Source organism: Galleria mellonella, unplaced genomic scaffold (genome assembly GCF_026898425.1).
Source record: "Galleria mellonella isolate WM207_F2 unplaced genomic scaffold, CSIRO_AGI_GalMel_v1 utg165, whole genome shotgun sequence".
NCBI classification, from domain to species: domain Eukaryota; kingdom Metazoa; phylum Arthropoda; class Insecta; order Lepidoptera; family Pyralidae; genus Galleria; species Galleria mellonella.
In genome coordinates this window covers 2,257,803-2,279,651 of record NW_026442009.1, presented here as the reverse complement: position 1 = coordinate 2,279,651, position 21,849 = coordinate 2,257,803, and the positions used below count along the sequence as shown (strand labels likewise).

The 21,849-nt window shown below is 30.6% G+C and overlaps 1 protein-coding gene across 2 annotated transcripts in view; it reads right to left on the bottom strand.

Annotated features, from left to right (window-relative positions):
- LOC113519010 (lachesin-like) overlaps positions 1 to 21,849 on the bottom strand; it is a 165,069-nt gene that overhangs the window by 33,495 nt on the left and 109,725 nt on the right. For both annotated transcript variants that reach the window (XM_052892669.1, XM_026904052.3), the window contains exons 2-5: positions 12,641 to 12,723; positions 9,779 to 9,900; positions 5,115 to 5,300; positions 4,457 to 4,646 (exon numbers count right to left, since the gene is read on the bottom strand). In XM_052892669.1, coding sequence (XP_052748629.1) covers positions 4,457 to 4,646; positions 5,115 to 5,300; positions 9,779 to 9,900; positions 12,641 to 12,704 — 562 coding nt within the window. In that variant the 5' untranslated portion in view covers positions 12,705 to 12,723. The remainder of the gene's footprint in view (positions 1 to 4,456; positions 4,647 to 5,114; positions 5,301 to 9,778; positions 9,901 to 12,640; positions 12,724 to 21,849) is intronic.

The window sequence follows — 21,849 nt, the reverse complement described above, 5'->3', positions numbered from 1 at the left end:
GATTATCATTTACAAAACACGAAATTAGAAAGTGTGCATAAATAAGAATGGAAATAAATATTCGATTAGTCCATCCTTGCACTTTTACCTATACAGTGTTGAGGTTTTGACAATTAGGCAAGGTCTGAGAACAAGACTTGGAAGTCATCACAAGATTTTTGCATAAAAACTGTAAAAAAAAAAATTTATCTCTTATTTATATGGTAATATTATTATGCGATTATTCAAACTATTATTCTAAATTATGCATAGCACCATAGTAAATTGCATTATGTAAATTGTATAAATCCACAAAATATATCCTTACTAATATTATAAAAGTGAAAGTTAGTCTGTTTGTTTATTAACTCTAAACACTTTAACAACTTAACTATTCACTATTAAATTAGGCATACAGGAACATATCGAATGGAAAAGGACATGGGCTCTTTTTTATCCCTGTCCGGGAATAAATCTTAGTTACACAAATGAAATCACGCATAAAAACCAGTTTAAACAAAATGTCATTAATATATACTGCAAGAAATGTAAGTAGGCACAGATTAAAAATTATCTTATCTATTTTCACGCTGCATTGCTCTTTGAGAAAGCAATGCCTGCGGTGATATAACTTTACATTTCACCTAAAAAAAGACAAACAAAAAAGTTCATAAAAATTCAGTCGAGGGCGGGCCGCTTGTCCTTTTTGGTCGTCTCTCTGCCAGACGCTCGATCTAAAAGAGTCTGATAGAAACTTGTTACGCAAAGTCGATTTAAGTTACGGAAAGGAAAGAACCTAAATTACATTTCAAATATTTTTTTGAAAACAATGTAAATATAATATTGTGTAATACATTTACATATCTTAAAAGTTACAAATTTTACAGAATTATATTATTTTATGAAATATGACAACAGGAAACGCGTATATATATATATATATATATATATATATATATATATATATATATATATATAGAACTGTTGTTTTTTTACAATAAGAAAAAAGAGTGAAACTTGAGGCCTTGTTATCGAACCCGAATGTTGTCCGGGAACGGTGTTCGTTATTTACACACCCTTAACAAAGCATTCTCATATAAAAACCCGTCCATGAGCATAAACTCGGCGAATTATTCGATTCATTTCAAAGGAATCCTACTAAAAGGAACGCGAGACTAACTCAAAGCTTTTATATCGCACCGAGGCGCCTTATTGTCTTCAGCGGTATATGTATTAAAGCTTGCTTTCTCTTGCGTAAATAAAATCCAATGGAAGAGAAGTGCTTGGAAGCAAGTGCAAGGAGGGAGAGACGGGGGCTAGGTGTAATGCCTCATGCGAATGTCGGGGACAATGCAAAGTAGATTGAATTGGAAAAAAAGACTTGAGCAGAATAGCGGCTTTCGGCACCCCCGGGAAAAGGGTAACTTGTTCCAAAGGGTTAACAATGAGAACATTGTCCATAGATGGTACCACTGTGTCGCACTGTAAAACTCGGCTTTCATTTTGATGGAGGTACGTACTTTTTATCGCGTTTTTTTTCACGCCGCAATTTTATTATGGCAATTTCTTTATAAGTACAGGAACGACCACCTCGTTTAACTGGTATAAAACGTGTTATAAAACACACTTAGGTAATAATTTAGAATATTGAGCTATGTTGGTATCTAATAGAAAATGGCATTGTGCTAATATGACGTCATAAAGGTCTTTTTGATAATATACCATGTAATATAAAGCAAATACAATGTTTAATATAGAAATTACGAATAGCAATTATATAAAAATATTGCACACTCAGCTTGGATCTGGAGTAAGTTTAATGATAAATTTTCAAAGAAGTTTAATACAGTATATAGTTTATAGTATGTAGAAACTAAGTACTTTATTGTTACTTATAGAAGTCTTAACATTTCTGAACAGATATTCTTTCCTTGATGGTAAAGAGTTAGTAATAAAACACGACACTTATTATTTTACAAATATTAAATTTTAAAATAGTATTATTGTTATTTTATATAAAGTGTAAAGATAATGAGATATATAGTTAAATATATACTGAACAAATTATTAATTAAAAATAATAATACATTAAAATAGATTGCAACATATAATCCATTCAAGTACTAATAAGTCCTTACTAATATTATAAATATTAAAGTGAGTTTTTTATGTGCTACCGCCATAAAATTTTATATACACGTAATATTCTTAATGGAGGATAAAGGCTACTTTTGATCCTAGAAGTCTTATTGAACCAAAAACCTATTAATTATCTGCTACGCCACAGAGATTATTTAATTAAAAGGTAAAATATAACGTGTCTACGAGGTGGTCGAAACACACACATTTACCTGTAAACAAACGTCTCTTTTAGTAGTAAGAATACGTCTGATATGTCTGTTATGTAGATAAATATGAATAACATATTACATAAACATTATTTCATACCAACTAGTACAATATAATTTCATTTCGCTCATAACTGGTCACGAAACTACAGACTACAGTTTCGAACAAGAGTCCGTCAAAGAGAATTAAATACTCGACTTGTTCATATTTTATAAAGTGTTCAGTATAACTAAGCAAATTTCACTCTTAATTAATTTCAAGTGTAAATGAAAATTAAAGTACAATTAAAAGTTTTATAAGATACATATTCTGAAGAATCTAAGAAAGAATAGTACAAAATTTTATGTTACATAGCGAGAAAACACATTGCATGTACTGAGATTTTCCAAGCCATCGCCTTCTTTAACAGGATAAACTTCACTCAGCTCGAGTCGTGTTCTTTATAATATTCAATTTACAATACCCCCACGTATTTATAATGATTGAAGTTTTATGAAGTTTTAATTTGATCCAATATTGAAATATTCTCTTCGCTTCACTTGTAACTTTGAGAGTTAGTTAATAAAAGCGTTAGTAAATTATAACATTTGCATATACATATATATTATCTCCACTAATATCTCAGGCGATAAACGAACAAATACAATAATTGAATGTACCAATTGTAACCATTTTAGAAAGCTCCAATAGATAATATAAATTTTGTTATAAGAATCAAATCTATTGTAGGTATACTAGTTTGCATCCGCTTACTTATCCACGCAACCGGAATATATTATTTCGTTGAAATAAAAAATGGCCTCCTTTATCCCAAATAATATTTATATACTGAATTTTATTAGTACATCAGTTAGACAAAAGAAGAACCAAACAGACAAACTCATTTTCACATTCCCATAAAGCCAAATGTGGATGTTGTAAGTGAATCGAACTCGCAACCAATAGAAAGAAAAAATGTACACCGATAAAATTTAAAAATTCTACATTATCTTACCAAGCTAGATAATAATGGCGATCTGATAATAATTAGAAGACAATTTTATTAGAAATATGACATAGTACTTTTTTCACAAGAGTACTCTTGTACTGTATATGTTTTATTCGTCAATATATTGTTCAAAGTTAACTTTAAAGCTTTAAATATGACGAGAAATTATCTGCACAATATTATGAATTTATTTTTGAACCGGCTCCATGGGAGGCGAAGTTAAGATTTTAATAAGCGTCAAACACATTCAGCCTGAAAGTAAATATCTTTTTCTTCCTACAAAGTATTATTAATATAAAATATCTTAGACTTTAGAACCTTGAACACTAATAACATTTTTTTCACTCAGCTATGTCTTAGGTTCTCTACAGACAGTTACTGCCTATTTAAAAGTATCAAAGATTATAAAATAAATTAGATAATAGATAAATTGGCAGTTCCATTTATTTATCAAATATTACTAAAATGATATAATAAGAACATATAAAGTGATATAGAAATACCAATACCAATATATTTCATATTAGTATAACTATATATATTATAAGTAGTATTTATGTGTTACATGTGTATTTCTTACGTATTATTATGTATAATTATTTCCAGTATGCTGCTATAATTATGTCACATATTTTTCGCCACATCTGCCCTTCGTACGCTTTCTGTTTTTACCTAGTGGTTAGCTGGTTGAGAATGCTATATGGCATTAAGCTCGCCACTTGTACAGGGTTTTATTGTGCAATAAAGAATAAATAAATTCCGAATCGATTTCATGAAAGAGTCACAAACAAAATTACAACTGAATAACGTCTGTGTAACCTAAAAGCTACTTACTAATATTCTAAAGTACATCTAGACTACACGGATAAAGTCAATCAAATATAATAAAAAATCAAGTAAATTTACACTAAATATAGAGTTTAATGAAAAGAACGAGGAACCAGAACATAAAACTAACCTAACCTAGGTTTACGAATACACTAAACGAACAATGAACGATACTAAAAGACAATACAACATATACAAAAAGGAGCCGAAAGTTCTTGTTAGTAAAACACTATTATTATTTTTATACTAAACAAAGATTAAATGAAATGAAAAAGAGTCTTAATTAAGTCCACCTAAAAGAAAATCACTAACCTTTTCTCTCCCTGCCTCCATCATGTCGAAATACGATAGGTCTATTATGGTCCCGTCTCCACAGAACTGTAGGTGGTGGCTCGCCGGTAGCACTGCATGTCAGCCGTATACTACCGCCTTCCTGTGCTGTACTTTCTTCCGATACTGTATCTACTATGTCCGGCGGTATCACCACTGAGAGATAACCCATCTGAAGAAAGAAATAATTGAGAAGTTTAATTTGTACAGACGATTTTTATAATACTAATTATTTCCCGCAACGCTACCTGCATACCAAATTTTATTCAAATCTGTTTAGCCATATAAACGTGACGAACAAACATCCAAACATCTTTATAAACTTTAATATTTATAATAACAATAATATTCCAAATCTATATATGAAGAAAATACAAAGCACTAAAGGAATAATACAGAATTTTCTTAATGTCTTCTAGTATATTTAAATATCAAAACCTCAAATTTGTATACACTTTATAACTTTATTTCAAATTATTCGAATGTAAATTATTGTACACAAAATTTACTTTTCTGAAGACATTCTTAATTGAACTCAACTTTTTAATGGAATGCTTATTGTCTCTTATTTGATAATTTCTATAGTCAACTTCTATATAAATTACTTTAGTGCACGAATTAAATTTTATTTTATATTTACCTGACTTTTCATTGGGTCTGTGTTGACTTGACACATGTACGTGCCCGAATCATTAGCCTGAACATTGCTGACGTGAAGTTTCCAGGTATTGTGATTGTTGTATGTGACAGATAGTCGAGGATTTAGCGCCACCATATTTGTATGAATTGCTAGGATCGCTTTAGAATCTGACTTGATCCACGCCACCTGGTAATTAAATTGGAAAACAGCATTTAAACATTTTGATTTTTTATACTTACTGATGTTATACATTATAATAACATTTTATAAATAAAATTTAGAAACTGCTTTAAACTTCAAAATAGTATTAAAATTTTATTCATATTAATTTCCATCCGCGTGATCAGTTAAAAAATAGTATAATAACTAGTATTAATTGGTAGAAAAAATTATAATGAAAAATCTGGTCAATTTTCGAGGAGTAAAAATATTTTGTTTATAATATTAATCTGAGTTTTAAGTTCTACTAAGCGGCAACGGTTGGCAATATTTTTTTTTATATATATTATAAAATTATAAATGAATACCTTCTTTATCTTTACTTATAACAAAGTTTAATATTGAAATTTAAATAAACATCGTCATCATCTCTTCAACCTATCCGTCGTCACTACTAAAATATTTCACGACAGTATATTCCTCAACCACCCGCATAATAAACTGTTACTTTAATATAATTAATTTGACAGTTAAGTTTCATTCACGTTCATTATTAATCCTAAAAATCGCCTGTAATTCGCCCGCGCTCCTCCAAGTTTAAAGTCGTTTATATTGTACATTGTGGGGACAAAACTTAATGTGACTTAAACGTTGTAGCGAATGTAAAACTGAGGGAACGACACGTAAAATTGTTGAGCGCCGCTAGAGGAATGCACGAAGTCTCATCCGAGCCGCTCACGAGCATTTTTCATGTGACATCCCGCTTTGTTGCGGTTGGAAAATAAATTAGTAACAATTTCATTGTTTGTGAGAATTATTTCCGCGCTTCTGCAGCTAACGTTTGCCTAGCGAACACAATACAGGCACACACTTGTCACAAGTTACACGATTATTAACACACTTTATATCTACAGCGCGCACTTAAAATGTCATTTACGTGATGCTAATTTTTCTTTTTTGTTTAAAAGAGGCTTGAATTTAGAAAGGTTTATTACTTAATGTGGTAGAACGACGTATAATTGTGGTCAAAGACATGTATTTCACTGACCGTAATTATTGGTTAATTAGCTGATCGCTATCAGTTTAGTAGTCAATCTTTAATAAATATTATTTTAAACTTTTTTAATCTACCACATTTAATTTGATCGCAACTGTTCAAGTTTTAATTATTGTATCGTATTTTGAAAGATAAATTCTTATGGGTATAGATCTAATGTAATGTCTACATGAGTAATTCCCTTATAGTGGTCTCTAATCTGCATTACTCTACATAATGAAATGTAAGAAAATAATCTAAAAACATAAGAAAACAAATTTCAGACCTCACTGAATTTTAATAATATTTTTCTTGAAAAATAATTTTCAATGACATGGAAGTTAATTACGTTAATTTGACCTGTGACACCGAACGTGATTATGTTATCTTTATTCCACTGCAGACTTACTTCGTTTCGTGTTTTATTGCGCAACGTAACTTCAACCATAGCAGCTATTTAAGCTTGTTTAGCGACTTGAAACTTCCATAAATTACGGTAAACTATAGTATCAGTCTATTTACTGTTTTATTTTGAGAAAATAACATATTACGATTATGAGTATTGTATTCTTCAATGCCTGCTTTTATTATAATATATGTGTTCAGAAAAATAACCTACTATTTTTAAATTGCTCCATTACTCAATAGTTGATTTTATTAATCATAATATTTTTAAGGACAATTGTACAAAAATGTTATAAAATACTGTTATAAAAATAAAATACATAATCAATAGTTTCTTGACGAGAAAGTAATCCCTACCAAGGCGAAAATAATAATCATCAAAAACAGTTCAGAATTAAAGAAAGATATCACTTATTTTTTATTTTTTTATTATATATGAAAAAAAATGTGTATTGAAAGTTATTTATACCCTTAGTAAAATATTTATCTAACTCTAGATCAACAAAATTAATATTTATGAAATACCGATCTAAGAAGAAGCAGATTTCACAACCTAGTTATAAATAAGCTTATAAAACCCTTTTTTTCTGTAGGCGATATTTATAAGTTTATTTTCCTAAATAAGTTAAACTTTTTTTCAAATTGATACTTAACAAAAACTCATATGTTTTGATTGTAGGTTGCAGTAAATATGTCTACTAGAGGATATAACATCAGTACAAATGATTAGAGAAGTTAACAGCTAATGTTGCACACTAAGTGTTGCCACTTAACTGAGTACGTGATGGGAATGCTACCACAAACCACTGCTTTGTTGTTGCACTAAATGTTATCATAACTCAAATTCGTTTACTATCACGACTAGTTACAATCTTAATATATATAAATATAAAAATCCCGTATCACGATGTCCTTTCACGTTAATCTTGGAAACTGTTTAACCGATTTCAAAAAAAATTGTAAATGTGTATTGTTTGCTCCAATTTGAGAGTCTAGATAGGATAATTTTATCATAATATGAAAAATATAATCGGTAAGTGGCAGTAGAGGAAAAACGCTCAATATATAGAAATAAATAAAAGAAGCTGCGCCCTGTAAGTAAGTAGAAATAAAAAAAAATGACATTGAATAGAGGGTTTTAAAAAGATGTAAGCTAAGATGTGTGGGTTTAAATACTGTCCATATATTTTTTTTATTTTGTTCATAGTATGCATCAAAATAAAAATAGGCTACAAAAATATCAATGATCAAAATGTCTATACATCAGGTTTATTCTTCGGAAGCAGTAACAAGGGATACTTTTTAAATTTAATGTACCTATGTCTGCTTGAAATATCATCGCGGAAAAATAACTGATAGAAATTCAACAAAATTTTGTTATCCAATAACTATTAGCCTTATTAAAAAGATATTGTATTGCAACATATTTAAAGTAGTTAAATCAATTTAGTATGATCTTAGAAACTAAGTAATTTGTCTAGTCGTAGTAATACAATTGGGTAGTCATGTTTGCGTTTCACCCAAATGATGTTAGTATAAAATTATCGCTATAATGTGAATATAAGTATTAACTTAAATTCGACTACACAGGTGAAGTCGCAAGCGTAGTTTCTATAATCATACCAAAAATCGTAAAGTATCATTAAATAAATTAAATGCTTTAAATTTTTGTACGGTTAAAAAAAAACAATACTAAGTCAAGTTCAAATTTGCCAAATTTGCATTGTACTGACATAAAAATAAATTCAAAATAAAATTGGTTATACGAAACATAATAAAATATGACACTGAATTGACGACGATATACCATAACATAAACACAAATAATACCATCAAATTGAATTAAATATCAACTTCCTCTCACATTCTCACAATTCCCTTCTCGATATTTCCTTTACTTTTTGTAAAGTAATTCACGTAGCTAACAACGACAGGTAATTGAATCAAAAAGTTTTACTTCCTTGGTAGAATTATTAATGTTTATAAATATGAATTACAGAAGATACATTTAAAGCAGATTTATTATAAGAGAAATGTCTTTCATTTAGAATTTAGCAAATTACTTAGTATATATTTTAATAATATTGGAATGGCAATAATTGAAAGAAACAAACAGAGAGTTGAGATGTAATGAACAGTAAACTAAATTATCTACGGGCATTGTTTTCTTAGAATGCTTTATTTATATATTTTAAGTGGTAATTTATTTCAAATTAAAAATATTGACATTTATTGATAACTGTATACAAGCTGTGATATATAAATTCATGTGCTTGGTATTCGAAATTAAATTAATTCGTAATAATTGCTTAATTCTACAACATTAGGAGATTTTTTTGTAGTTCTTGATCACACAAATGACAGAGCGATCCGTTCTTGTATCTAATAAGATACGAGCGACGGCTCAACCCGAAGTGTGGAAGATGGACTCAAAAATGTATGTTCACATAGGATATAATTAAAACGGATAAGTTATTAAGGTAACTACTGAACTTATTAATAGTTGATTTGGTTCTATTTACATATGAAGATGGTGACAATTTTAAAGATGAAAACATTTAGAGATTTCTTTTAACTGAATTTCTTGTTAATAAAGATCTTAAATTCTACGTAAATTATATAATAAAGGTGTTTTATTTCATGATTCATTTCTATAGATATAATTTATTTATTCATTTACTTTATTGCAAAACTTAAAGAATAATACAAAGATATACATATATTACACTTATAAAGTACAAAAGGCAGTCTTATCGCTAAGGCAATCTCTTCCAGACAACCTTTGCCTAGAGGAGAAAGGAAAAAAAAACAGTAGCTAATTGGCGCAAAAAGTGTAACTAATACTTATAATGACAGGTAGTGGGATTTAGATAGGATCATTGTTTATTACAAGGAGGCAATATTCAAAATTTAACAGATTTTTTAATTTTTTTATACATAAAATTAAGCTGGCAGAAATAAATATGCAAACAGGTACTACTCCCTTACCTATTTCTGCAGTGAAATAACTATGTGAACGTTCAAAATACACGAATCTTATTATGTCTGAATAATTAATACGTACCCTGTAATTTGAAAGGTGATTAACTACGCAAGTGAAATGTACGTCGCGGCCTTGTGTAACCGTGTGATTTTCTAAAGCTTGCAAGAACTCTGGCTCCATTTCCGCTTGTATTGGCATCTCACCTGTGTACATTATTATTCGTAAGATTAGTATATACAGTATATGTGACATATTTTCAACAAATCAATTAATAAATCATTATCGATTTTCAAAATGGAAAAGTAATTTTATATACACTATGTATCAAAAACTTGAAATCAATTCAATGAATTATACATAATACATAATACATCTAGGAACTATAATCTCATATTTAATACACATATAAATGTATAGTGTAATACATATACAGACATTATTCTCACTATCTGAAACAACTATCTTTTATCTGAAACTATCAATTTGATAGTTCCAGACTTACGTTTTAATATAATTTTATTACATGATTTGCAAAACTGGCTTCACCACAGAACACTATTCATAGCACAATAATAATTAACATAATTTATGAACACAAAGAAAAGGCTTTATCCATCATTGGGATACAAACCATGCTTATAAATCATTAATAAGAATCGATTCGAAAGTACCAACAGTGATGTCTTTTATAACTCACCCCGATATAGTCTGTTAAAATAGATGTTAAGGAAAAGACAGGTAACCAAGTTTGTTGAGATTATCACAGAAATACTCTCTAAATACAATTAGTAACAAATCAAAACAATCAATTGACTTTTGATTTGTACTACTGTTGAACATTAGTAGACTGTCTTATGGTCGGGTTAATTATTCTATGTTTACAATTAAAGTTTTATTGAACTAAACAATAGGTATATATCTACTATTGTCTTATCGGGATGTTGAAGGGATCATTAGTAGTGAGAACTACCAGACCCATTGCTAGCAATATGCCTAAACAGGTCGACCTCCACATGGTCCTCTCTAGAAACCATCGTGCTGAATTGCAGATGAATTCATCACAATAGACTAACTGGCCTGCCTTTTCATTCTCACCTATCATCCGTCACTGGTGCCCTAACGGTAAACAGACGAGATTACCATTCCATTATCTTTCATTAAAAAACTATCGTCTTATCTGTTTATACCTCATGTATATAGCTACATTCTCTAATATAAGAGGTTCAATTCTCAAAAGAGTCAATGCTTAATGGGCGACATGATCTACGCATAATATAAATCTGTGATTTTCATAGGGCCCGTTCAACTGTCTCCGCCGAGGTAGCGGCAGAATGCAAAAGTGAACCCGTGGTCTCGTCACTACAGCAAAGAGGCGGAACACTGCTGATAGGAATATGGCAAAGCCATAGATATATAGGTGGTTCTCTGAAATTTGGTTAACTTTTGGTCTAATTTTGATGGAGATGTTTTTTTGTTAACGTTTAAATTTAACATTCTATACTGTGGATATAACACCTATTTATTTTGATGTATCCAAAAAAGCCAATCATTTTATTTTCTGTTATTTTCATGGTACTGCTCATGTCTATAGCCGACAGTTACCACTTTCCATCAGGTGGGCCGTCAGCTTGTCTGCCACTCTAAGTTGCATAAAAAAAACATATTTTAAGAGAAATTTAGGTTTTGTTATAATCCTTGTTCTAGGGACTGACAAAACATAATAGGAACTGATGCCAAACACGCTTGTTCTGTTTAATCATATTTTCATTGTGAAACAAACTATGATAAAATCAAATACCTCATATATTATTCCTAGATATCAGCTAATAACGTGTGAAACTTGACATATAGGACCGCATTAACCGAACTTATTGCATACACATGCCAGCTACTTTCTCTAACGGTCATCGCTTTCCAAATTCCAAAATGCCTGTTAATCCTATGAAAGTGTACTTAAACTTGTTTCCATACAAAACTTATAAAATACAATTAATCCTATAATACTAATAAATGCAAAATATTACTCTACGTTTTATTTTTAATTGACTTTTAAAAGAATTTCATATTTAAATGTCAAAACTGTTCTAGTATCGAGCTTCAGTGACGTTATAGCGTTTGATATATTTATCAAAATTTAAGTTCGAATCAAATTATTTCCATTTTAAAATCTGTCTAAACTTAGGTTCAGAGCCTACCAAAACTTTATAATATTTATAAAGAAATATATATTTAGGAAATATAATGCAGAATCATACTTCTAAGCATTTCGTAGTCATTACAATTAGGGGGCATTGGTAGCCAATATATATCGATATTGAGTTATAGATTAATGTCAATGTTTTTTAGTCCCTAGATTGAAGCATTGTGTCAAGTTAACTGATAAACTACGACAGGTGGTCTCCATACAAAATCCTCTATTTATCTATGAGCAAAACTCTTTCGTTTCACCGAAACGAGTGGGTATCCATGTTGGAATTCTAAATTTGAAATGTACAAAAAATAATTACACAATCAATTAAATAATTATATAACTAAAGATGAAAATATCCCTTTAAGTAGAAATAAGAAATGTTTATTAATGAATAAAACAATTAAGACCAAAGGAAAAATAAAATATGTATAAACGTTAAATATCTTCAAAACAAGCAGTAAGTCTCTTCCAACAAATTTCTAATAAATTAATATTCAATTTTCCCCCACAGAAGGGTATTAGCTTGTCGATGTTCTTAAGTGAAGCATGATTAGTAGAATATTTTGATCAACTTTTAGAAAAGTTGGCAAACCTATAAAATGTCGGTCAGTCAAATTAGATCGAGTTCTATTTATAAAACTTTTTAATTATTACTACTATAACTAATACCGAGAGTTATGTCTCAGTTAAAATACTTTATTGTTTTGGTACAACAAGAAAAAGTCACCGTCGTGTGTTCAAATATTACTAACCTGTAACAAATACACTGAAAAACGTAGCCAGCCACCAGGCCGCTTTCGTCGATGACGGAAACATGTGTCACTCGATTATCCGCCTGAAACAAATGCAAATGTCAATACACTAATGAGTCTTAACAATAGCACGGTAAAGAATCTAGAAGCTAATGACACGCTATTATGATGAGATTCTGAGCTAATAATATCTGATCATTTAACCATCAAAATAAGAAGTGAATATAGACTTGACAAAATATCTTATCTTTATCACACTACTGAAGTGTTAAAGAATCCTTTAACAAACTATTGTTTTGTTACTTCAAAATAATGAATTTGAAATATAATTATTATATTTAAAACCTAAAAAGATTCATTTAAATGGTATATATATTCCTTCCTTATATTTTCCATACTAACACTAAACTTAAATATAACAGACAACGATAATTTGTTAGTACTTAGATAAATTTTCAAGCATTAAAAACTATATTTATTTAATAAAAAAAATTTTACGTATTTATATTTATAAATTTTTAACCAATTTACGTTCATTGATCGTCAATAAAAACATAAATACATTTTTATTTCTTCCTCGTTATCTAGCTTACTTCAAATAAAAATTATTACACAACGAAAAATGAAAGACAGTATCTTCCTGCAACAAACCATTTTATAAAAAGTTCTTTAAGCCTTCAACAACAATCAAACCTTTGGAATAACGAGAAACAGATCATCAACAAAGACGTTTCCTCAAAGGAAATGAGGGCTGATCGCAACTGTGATAATTTAAATTTTATTGAAAAGGTCGACTTGAGAAAATCGAACTCTGGTTTTCATGGCTTGATCAATGAGTATTCCGATATAATCTCAACTTCGGTAACTAACTACAGGACAATCGGAAAAAGAATCCGTTCGCCCGCGGCGACATTAAATTTTAAGCGGTTATCGACTAAATGATTTGAACAAAAAAAAGCATTTTGGAAGTACCTTTGTATAAGTTAATCGCTTAAGGCATTTCTAAATATATACAGCACTTATCAAATCTTCGAATGAAATATTCAAGATATTTCAGAACAAAACGAAAATAACTGCAATTCTCGGAAGTGGTGGCTCATTTCTTGACACTGGATCATGTCAACGCCATACTTATACTACATTCGATTTTACTACGCAAAAAATCACTTCAATCGTGATTGGTAAAATTAATATTGACTAGAAATCTCATTCTTATTTTAAAATTAATAAAACGTTCCAAACACATTTAGGATTCAGAACGCTGAATTGTAGTCTACAAATAAATTTTGCTTTGCAAAAAATTGAAATTTCCTGCACAGATATCAAAGACATTCTTCCCATAATTAATATGGTGCCAAGAAGGGAGTAAACTGTGAATTACAAATATTAGATTAGTTTTGATTAGAAACAATCAACCAATCAAAACGAACTTTATCTAAAATTCAATTAGTTTAAGTTTACACAAGCATATATAAAAATTAAATCTGGACAGTGAATTTCAATCATTTGTTCATCGTTTCATTTCAATAACAATTTTATTTGTGATAAAGGGCAATGTTACACAAAGTCCGAATTAGAAAAATGCTATTTTTAGCACTTATATTTTATTTGTCTTATATGTCTAAGTAATATGACATTTTTAGAAAACAACTTTCAAATTACGAAAACATTTTACACATTCCATATTTATAATCAATTGAATAATCAACACAATAATTTTTGTAAAATGAAGTACGTGGAATCAAATATTTAAGGCGCAGTAATGGCCAGGTAGGAAAATTTTCGATAATCTTATTCATTGCCACAATTTCACAAGTCAGAGCAAGCAGTTTTCATAAGCAATCGTGGGGGGCGGTCAGAGAGCGACCCACAAGATTCAATTACGGCGCGCTGACGCGGCGTCACAACTTTAACCAACACCGCAACGGCTTGCTTCCACAGAAATAATACGTTCTGACGTCCCAGAAAAGGTCTGCACGGCACGTAATCGTGCTGTTTTTGCTGCGTATCGCTAGTCATATCACGTAACATTATACGAGTCTAATGAACCTCATTTATATCAAATATTCACATAGCATAAGCAAACGTGCCAAAGATTGCACAAAATAAGGGCGGTTACGCACTTGGTATCTATCTAGTGTACTAGCTTTATGCCCACTACCACTTTGCACGCTTGCACACGTTTGTTTTCGAAATTAAGAAAACCAATTAATTAAACCACTTCCAGATGGTGTATCAAAATAAGACCTACACCAGATTTTAAATTAGACCTTCAGAAAAACAACAGTGAAAAATGCATCCAATCTGTTTTCGCGTAATACCAGAATAAACAAACAGACAGAAAAAAATGTTTCAAAATTATTGTTTCAGCGTCTATTGCTCCTCTGCTATATTTTTTTCATAAATGTCTCCTATGACCATTCATCCGCTAGTTACAATCTTTATTAATATTATAAATTTGATAGGTAGTGAGTTTGTTTCATTATTACCTTATAGCGCCTTGATGGCTTAGTCTATCATCATAAATTTTGGTATACATGTATTGTAAGAAATGGCAAAGGATATAGACTACTTTTTATCTCGGTCAATAAACATATCCCGGTCACGCGGACAAAATCGCGTGTAAAAGCTAGTTTTATTACGTTAGTAAGATATTAAAGTTTTATTAATAATATAACAGAAAGTTTGTGAGTTTAATCAAAACAATATGTAATAATTGTATACTTACTTAGTAACATATTAGCTGAACAATGAAATACCTGTATAAAGTTCGCCAATTACATTGGTAAATAAACAAACATTTTTCAATCAGATTTTCCATTTGAATGAACACTATACCATACATCCTTTTTTAAAATTGATTACTTATTCCTTTGAGTATTGCAACTGCACTTAAAATTTTTATCTTTATCTTCTATGCAAAATATCAAGTAATTACCTTTAATTTCTAAACATTTAAACAGTTTTATTTAAAAGTTATTCCACTTACGTTTTCTAAACAATGCAACGAATTTTATTACGGCTTACATAGCCATTTGGATTTTTTTATAAAAGATTTGTGTGAGTAATCTAAATAAATAAATTGCAATTTAAACTTTGTATAAATGGATAAATTCAATAGAATCATTTGTACGAAGTCGAGGATGATTGTTAGTATATGGAATCTATAAGTCTTATTATTAATACAAAATAATTTTGGCTTAGAGTTTCGTTCTCGACAGATATTGATGAGATTCTATGATATCCGTTTAGCTGCCGACACGTCTAATAAATAAATCTTATTTTAATTTTAAATTTTTATAAAAAATACTACATATGTACAAAGGCACATATGTAATATTTTGAATAAAAATTTATACTTATATCTCCTCACAAACAACTTAGGAAACATAAATAAAATATTTCATTATTATATATAAATCTTATTAGTTATATTTATTGTTTATAATATAACAATCATATAATAATGGAAGATTATATTGTATATTCAAATAATAATAATAATTTACCAGATTTAATTAACTGCACCATGTACATTACAAAATACTTTGTGGGCCTATAGTAATCCTCACACGTTACCTTTTATAAGGACTAAGGACTATATAATGCCTCTTTACTCTGAAATTTTATTGCCAATTCCTAGTCTGTTGTCGAATTTGATACCCGACAATAGTCATGTAAGCACAGCTGCTTACAGGCAGAAACAAAAGTAGGACAGAAATACTTGAAATATCAATACACCAAATACAAAGTCTCCTTCTGGTAAGCAAAAATATACTGTTTCCCCCACCATTCTGATCAGAAGTTCAAATGACACATCATATACAACTTTATTTACAACCAGATAATAATATACGTACTTAAATCCGAAGAAATCTTTGAAAGACACGCATTCTCCTGTTTGTCCATGTATAATTGAATATGGTTATCATATTAACGAACAAGATGAATTCTCTGAAAACGCGAGCTTTCCTTTAGAAAATTAATTTAAGTCTTGTTAATTTCGGTGTGAAATTAATGACGTTAATAATAAATTTTGTGCGGCAGTGTAATGTAATACTTAGTTGATAAACTAATTTATTCTAATAATAGTACAACCCAGTGCGGTTCGCTTTGATATCATTTAAATATTTTCAGTGGACAAAGGTACCGCAAACTCTTATCGTCCACGTATTTATAGGGTCGATGTGTAATTTAATAATCCTTATCTTTTCTAATGTTACAAACTAGCTATATCCCGTGGCTTCGCCTATAATTGTATGTAAATACCGTATGTTAAATAGCATATAACCTATCTCAAGATATAAACTATAAAATGCAAAAGAAAATTTTCAAATCTGACTAGATATAAGCACCATCAATAAAACAAACTCTTTCAGTTTATTACGAGTATATTAGTATAGATGTGATAGTAAGTTTGTTCAATTAGTTTTTTATTTGTTCAATTACAGTCGAGGTAATAGCAAAATGGCAACACAGTAATGGAATATTAAATTTCCCCATTACTAATACACCCTATCAGGTCGACCTCCACGCGGTTCCCCCTGGAAACTATCGTGGTTACGTCACGATGGGCTAACTGACCTGCTTTCATCGTCACCTATCACCCCTCACTGGTGCCCCGCCAGTGTATACCGATAGCGCAGGCGGGGTTACCATTCCATTATCACCCATTAAAAAAAAACACAGTTTTAATAGGTTACTATGGGCACCACACTATATTATGATCACATAACATGAAGGGCAACATTAGTTCATGGTTCCGTTTATGTCTACAGACATTGGTTACAGTTACCTCTTTCCATCAAGAAACCGGTTGTCTTATTTGCCATTCCATTTTACGTATTACAACGATGAATTAAGATATCTCATTCACGTAAACGAAGTCGTAAGAAAAAATTTAATATTAAATAAAATATTGCAACCGAAAATTTATCGAGTTCTTTGTCATATCAATTTTCTACTTTAAATGTATATAAATTCTGTATAATGGTGCTATTGAATATAATACCTAATGCGGAAAGAAGATTTTTCGGTTGTAAGATATTAATAAATGTAACATATTTTCATCGATGCGCGAAATGTATAAATTTGTATGAAAAGGTATTAGAAATAAATGTCTTATTTTGTTTTTTTAATGCCTTTTTTTAGCTGCGACTTTATCCTCGTGCCCGGGATATGTTGATTGACCGGAATGAAAAGGCTATTTTTTATCCCGGTAAATAAATATGTGTAGAATCAATAATGTCTTTCTCATATACTGATCATTTCGTCTCAACTCCAATTCTATGAGAAATTGAGGAATTTCTATAAAATTCGAACGATTCGTTAAACCTTGAGGCCAAGTCATAATAAACAACCACACTTTCATGTTTATATTATCATTAGGAATTTTCCCAAATTCAGTTAGGCAATTTAATTTGAAAAAGTCCACAAGCCGTACCACTGAATCGATTAATCCCCATCCCACAAATAGTCGAGGGTAGTTTCATTTGATCTGAACAGCAATCAGTAAACATGGGCTAAGAAATAAATATCCCGTGTGGGTACAACCTCAGAGGAACTAATTGCACCCCAGTCTATATTGATGGCACACTACCGACAGTGGGATCAATGTAAATTATCCTTGATCCACGGAAAACGATTATCATAAATCACTCTTGTTTTATTTGCTGTAGTGCTTATGAATATTGTATACCATATTATTGTTCATCATCGTGAGATAATTCCCATAACTGCTTTAGTTGCCTACTGAATAAACAAGCGGTATGCCTTTATGAGTTCTATTATAGGTCGCTTGAGTTCAAGTTAGAAGAGATGTTAGTCTAGCTAAGTAATAATCTAAATACATTAGACATAATTATACAAACATACTAGAACTTTTTGAATACAGATATGCGAAATAATATTATATGCTCAGCTAGTACAGTGTTATGGAGTTATTGCGCGATACGATAATTTTGATTTGTTAAAAAGTTTTAAAATATGCTAACAGTAAGTTAACTCTATCTGAGATAAGAAGCTTATTTCGAACCTACGTTTTTAAAATTACTTATTATTTTATATATGACTGGTTTTACCATTTAATTAATAATTTTTGAAGTTAATTATATGCTAGTTTTTGTTTTTCCATATAATCAATTGAAGGATTATATGTCACAGCTAATTAGCTTAATTAGCTATTGAATTAACAGCTTAGCCTTTTTACTAAACGGTCGTTCAACTAGCGGCCTGAATGGCATTCAGGCGTGACGTCTAACACAACATCTAATGAACTGGTTGGCTAATGCTTAGGTAACCAAGTAACAAAAAAGACTAAATATCTAACATTAAAATTTTAAAATATAACTTATTGTTATTTGGTAATCATGAGGTAATCTTGGTAAGAAAAAACGTGTGTGAGTAATAAAAATATTATTTGTTAATACAAGTCAAAATTTCATGGCAATTGGATCCTCAAAGAACTTTGTTTTTAAAACAAGCACATCTAATATTTCCACACTGATTTACAGCTTCATTTTTGAAATCTCTGGCTATCGAAAGGTGAGTGACTTGCCACAGCCTCTCTCAAAGAAATTAGACTTTCTGAAATTCCTTTGCCATAGTATCCCAGTACCTTACCTAATAATTATCCCGTGAATATTTTTTATGTCTAGAGGTTCGCGATCCACTTTAAATACACTTACTAACTTAGGCATTTATTTTAACGGTAGTACTAGTAGTAGTAGTAGCAGGTAGTAAGCATAAAAGCATGCAGCCGAAAAGATAACTATCTTTACGGCAAGTCTTTTGTTTTATTCATCTCTTTCTGCATTTGTATCGTATACAATCTGACATACGATGCATATAACTTTGGAAACGTAATCCCCTTCATCTGCAGTCATTCCGCATATTCGATGTACAACACAATTGCAGAACTCACACTTATGCGCTGCAGTAGTGTCGTTATGGATACACAAGTGAAGTTTGATTCTAAATTTACAATATTCTCTATTATGGTTTTCCAATTATTATCATAGTCACTCTTCATGATATCAGCTAGTTCTGGTGGTAAAAATTTTCAATTGTTCCTGTGTTTTTATAGTTAAAAGTATAAATGTTGGAATTTCAGATCCACTTGTACCTGCTTTAGATTCATTTCCAAATAAAGCTTTATATGGAGGTTGTAAGCGACGCGTTCTGTACCTTAAAACTCAATTATTAATAAAATAGTTTGTCTATGTCATTGTCTCTGCGTGCGGTCATTTTTAAACTTATAATCGGCGCAACGGACGCCACGCCCCAGTCTGCACCTAGATGCGATCGACACCACACGTCTATTTATTATCTGTAATTAACGAAAATAAAATCAAAAATAAAATCCAATTGTAAGAGTCTTCGTTTTCTTGCTATCACCGTGACCTAGCATATTCTATACCATATAGAGGTCTTCAAATTTTTCTATGGAATGAAGCGTTTTCTTTTAAATATTGAGTAAAAAAGCAGCCCAAAGACCAGTTTTTTTTTATTTATTTTTATTTATCCGCCACATATTTTCGATGTCTTGATTAATTTTCTCGAGGATACCTTGAGTTTGAGAACGAAACGGATTTCCATAAACAATTTTGCACTTTTGCCACATTGCAACTAATTCTTTTATCACATTTGTAGTGTATTCATGGCCATTGTCCGATTATAAAATGTAGAACGTCCCGACTATTAAAAAATCTTCATTAGCTCAGAAGCTACTTCAACTGTTCTTTTTTATTTAGGCAGACGCGAATTAAAAAAATTGATTGAATTGTCTTGACAGTTTAAAATCAACTTAAAATAAAAAAACCAATAATAATTCATGACCATTCTGCACTGCCCAGAATTCATGGCTTCCTGAGTTTTTTAATGCTGTTTATAAATTTTTTCTTTCCGATGTTCAAGATTTTCGATGAAATCCTAAAAAGAAAAATAAAACACAAATTACATTAATTATATACAACAAAAAATAATTTCGAAAAGAGAACAAAACAAAGCTAGTTTGATGTTATTTATTGTGTTTAAAAATTTTTTTTTAAACTGCTCCAGTCAGTCACAGCTAAATTAATATAATTTCTGCCACTACATTCTTCCATTCTTCTTCTTCCTACCCTTATCCCAATTATTATATCCATATTACATAAAGATTTGGCTTAGTTTTACAAGCGGTCGCCTGCCTGACGTCAACCCTCTTTGAAAATGTATTTGTTGGTGGTTTCCGCCACCTAAGATATAGAAAAAAGTATTGAAGAAAAAAAGAAGGGAACGTTGGAATAGTATAAAGGAAATTGGTAAATAAGAGGAATAAGGGACTTATATGGGAAAGGAAAAGCAGGACCACTGCAGTTACGGAAAGGACTGGGACACTACAGCGACTCAGGAGGCCGGGATCGCATACCCGTATGCCCTAATTCTAGAATCAGACAGACTTGAGACTTGACTAGAGAAGAACACCCCTAACGCAACGAACTAGACTAGACAAGTAGTAAAACATTACCAATCTGAGTCATGTGCTTTGCTATTTTATTGAATGGCTGATTATTAAAAGAACTAGTTTGAATGATTAATTAGCTAGTAATAGTAAATAGTAGTTAGCTGCGACATATACGAGTATATACAAAGTTACGCCAAGTGCCAACAATCACAACTATTAATACTTACATAAATGTATGTTTACATGTAAATTTACAGTTATCTACTTGTATATTTCTTTATAAACCAGCTATTGCACGTGTAGTGTCGTTTAAATTGAAATTTTCTAAAGAAAATCCTTTTATTAATGGATGCGTACACTTTTTTTATAACACAAAGGGCAAACAAGCATCTCTCTCAAACAAGGGCTCTCCTGATAGTAAACAATTACTGCCGCCCATGAGCACCTGCATCCGAGGAATACTCTACTCTTTTTACTTTTACGGTTACGTTATAAAATAAACGTATGTTTCAAATTTCATTTAATAAACTAGGGATGGACACCAGCGTTCCTATTAAAACATAACGCAACAATAACAGCGTAACAACAACAAGCTATGGTTACCAAACTGCCTGTCAGGTGGAAAACGAATTGTAAGTAATGAGGTCTAACAGCTCCATTGCTAGAAATGTACCCTTTCAGGTCGACCTCCACGCGGTTCCCCCTGGAAACCAACGTGGTTAATTCTCGTGGTATTCGTCACGATGGGCAAACGGACCTGCTTTCA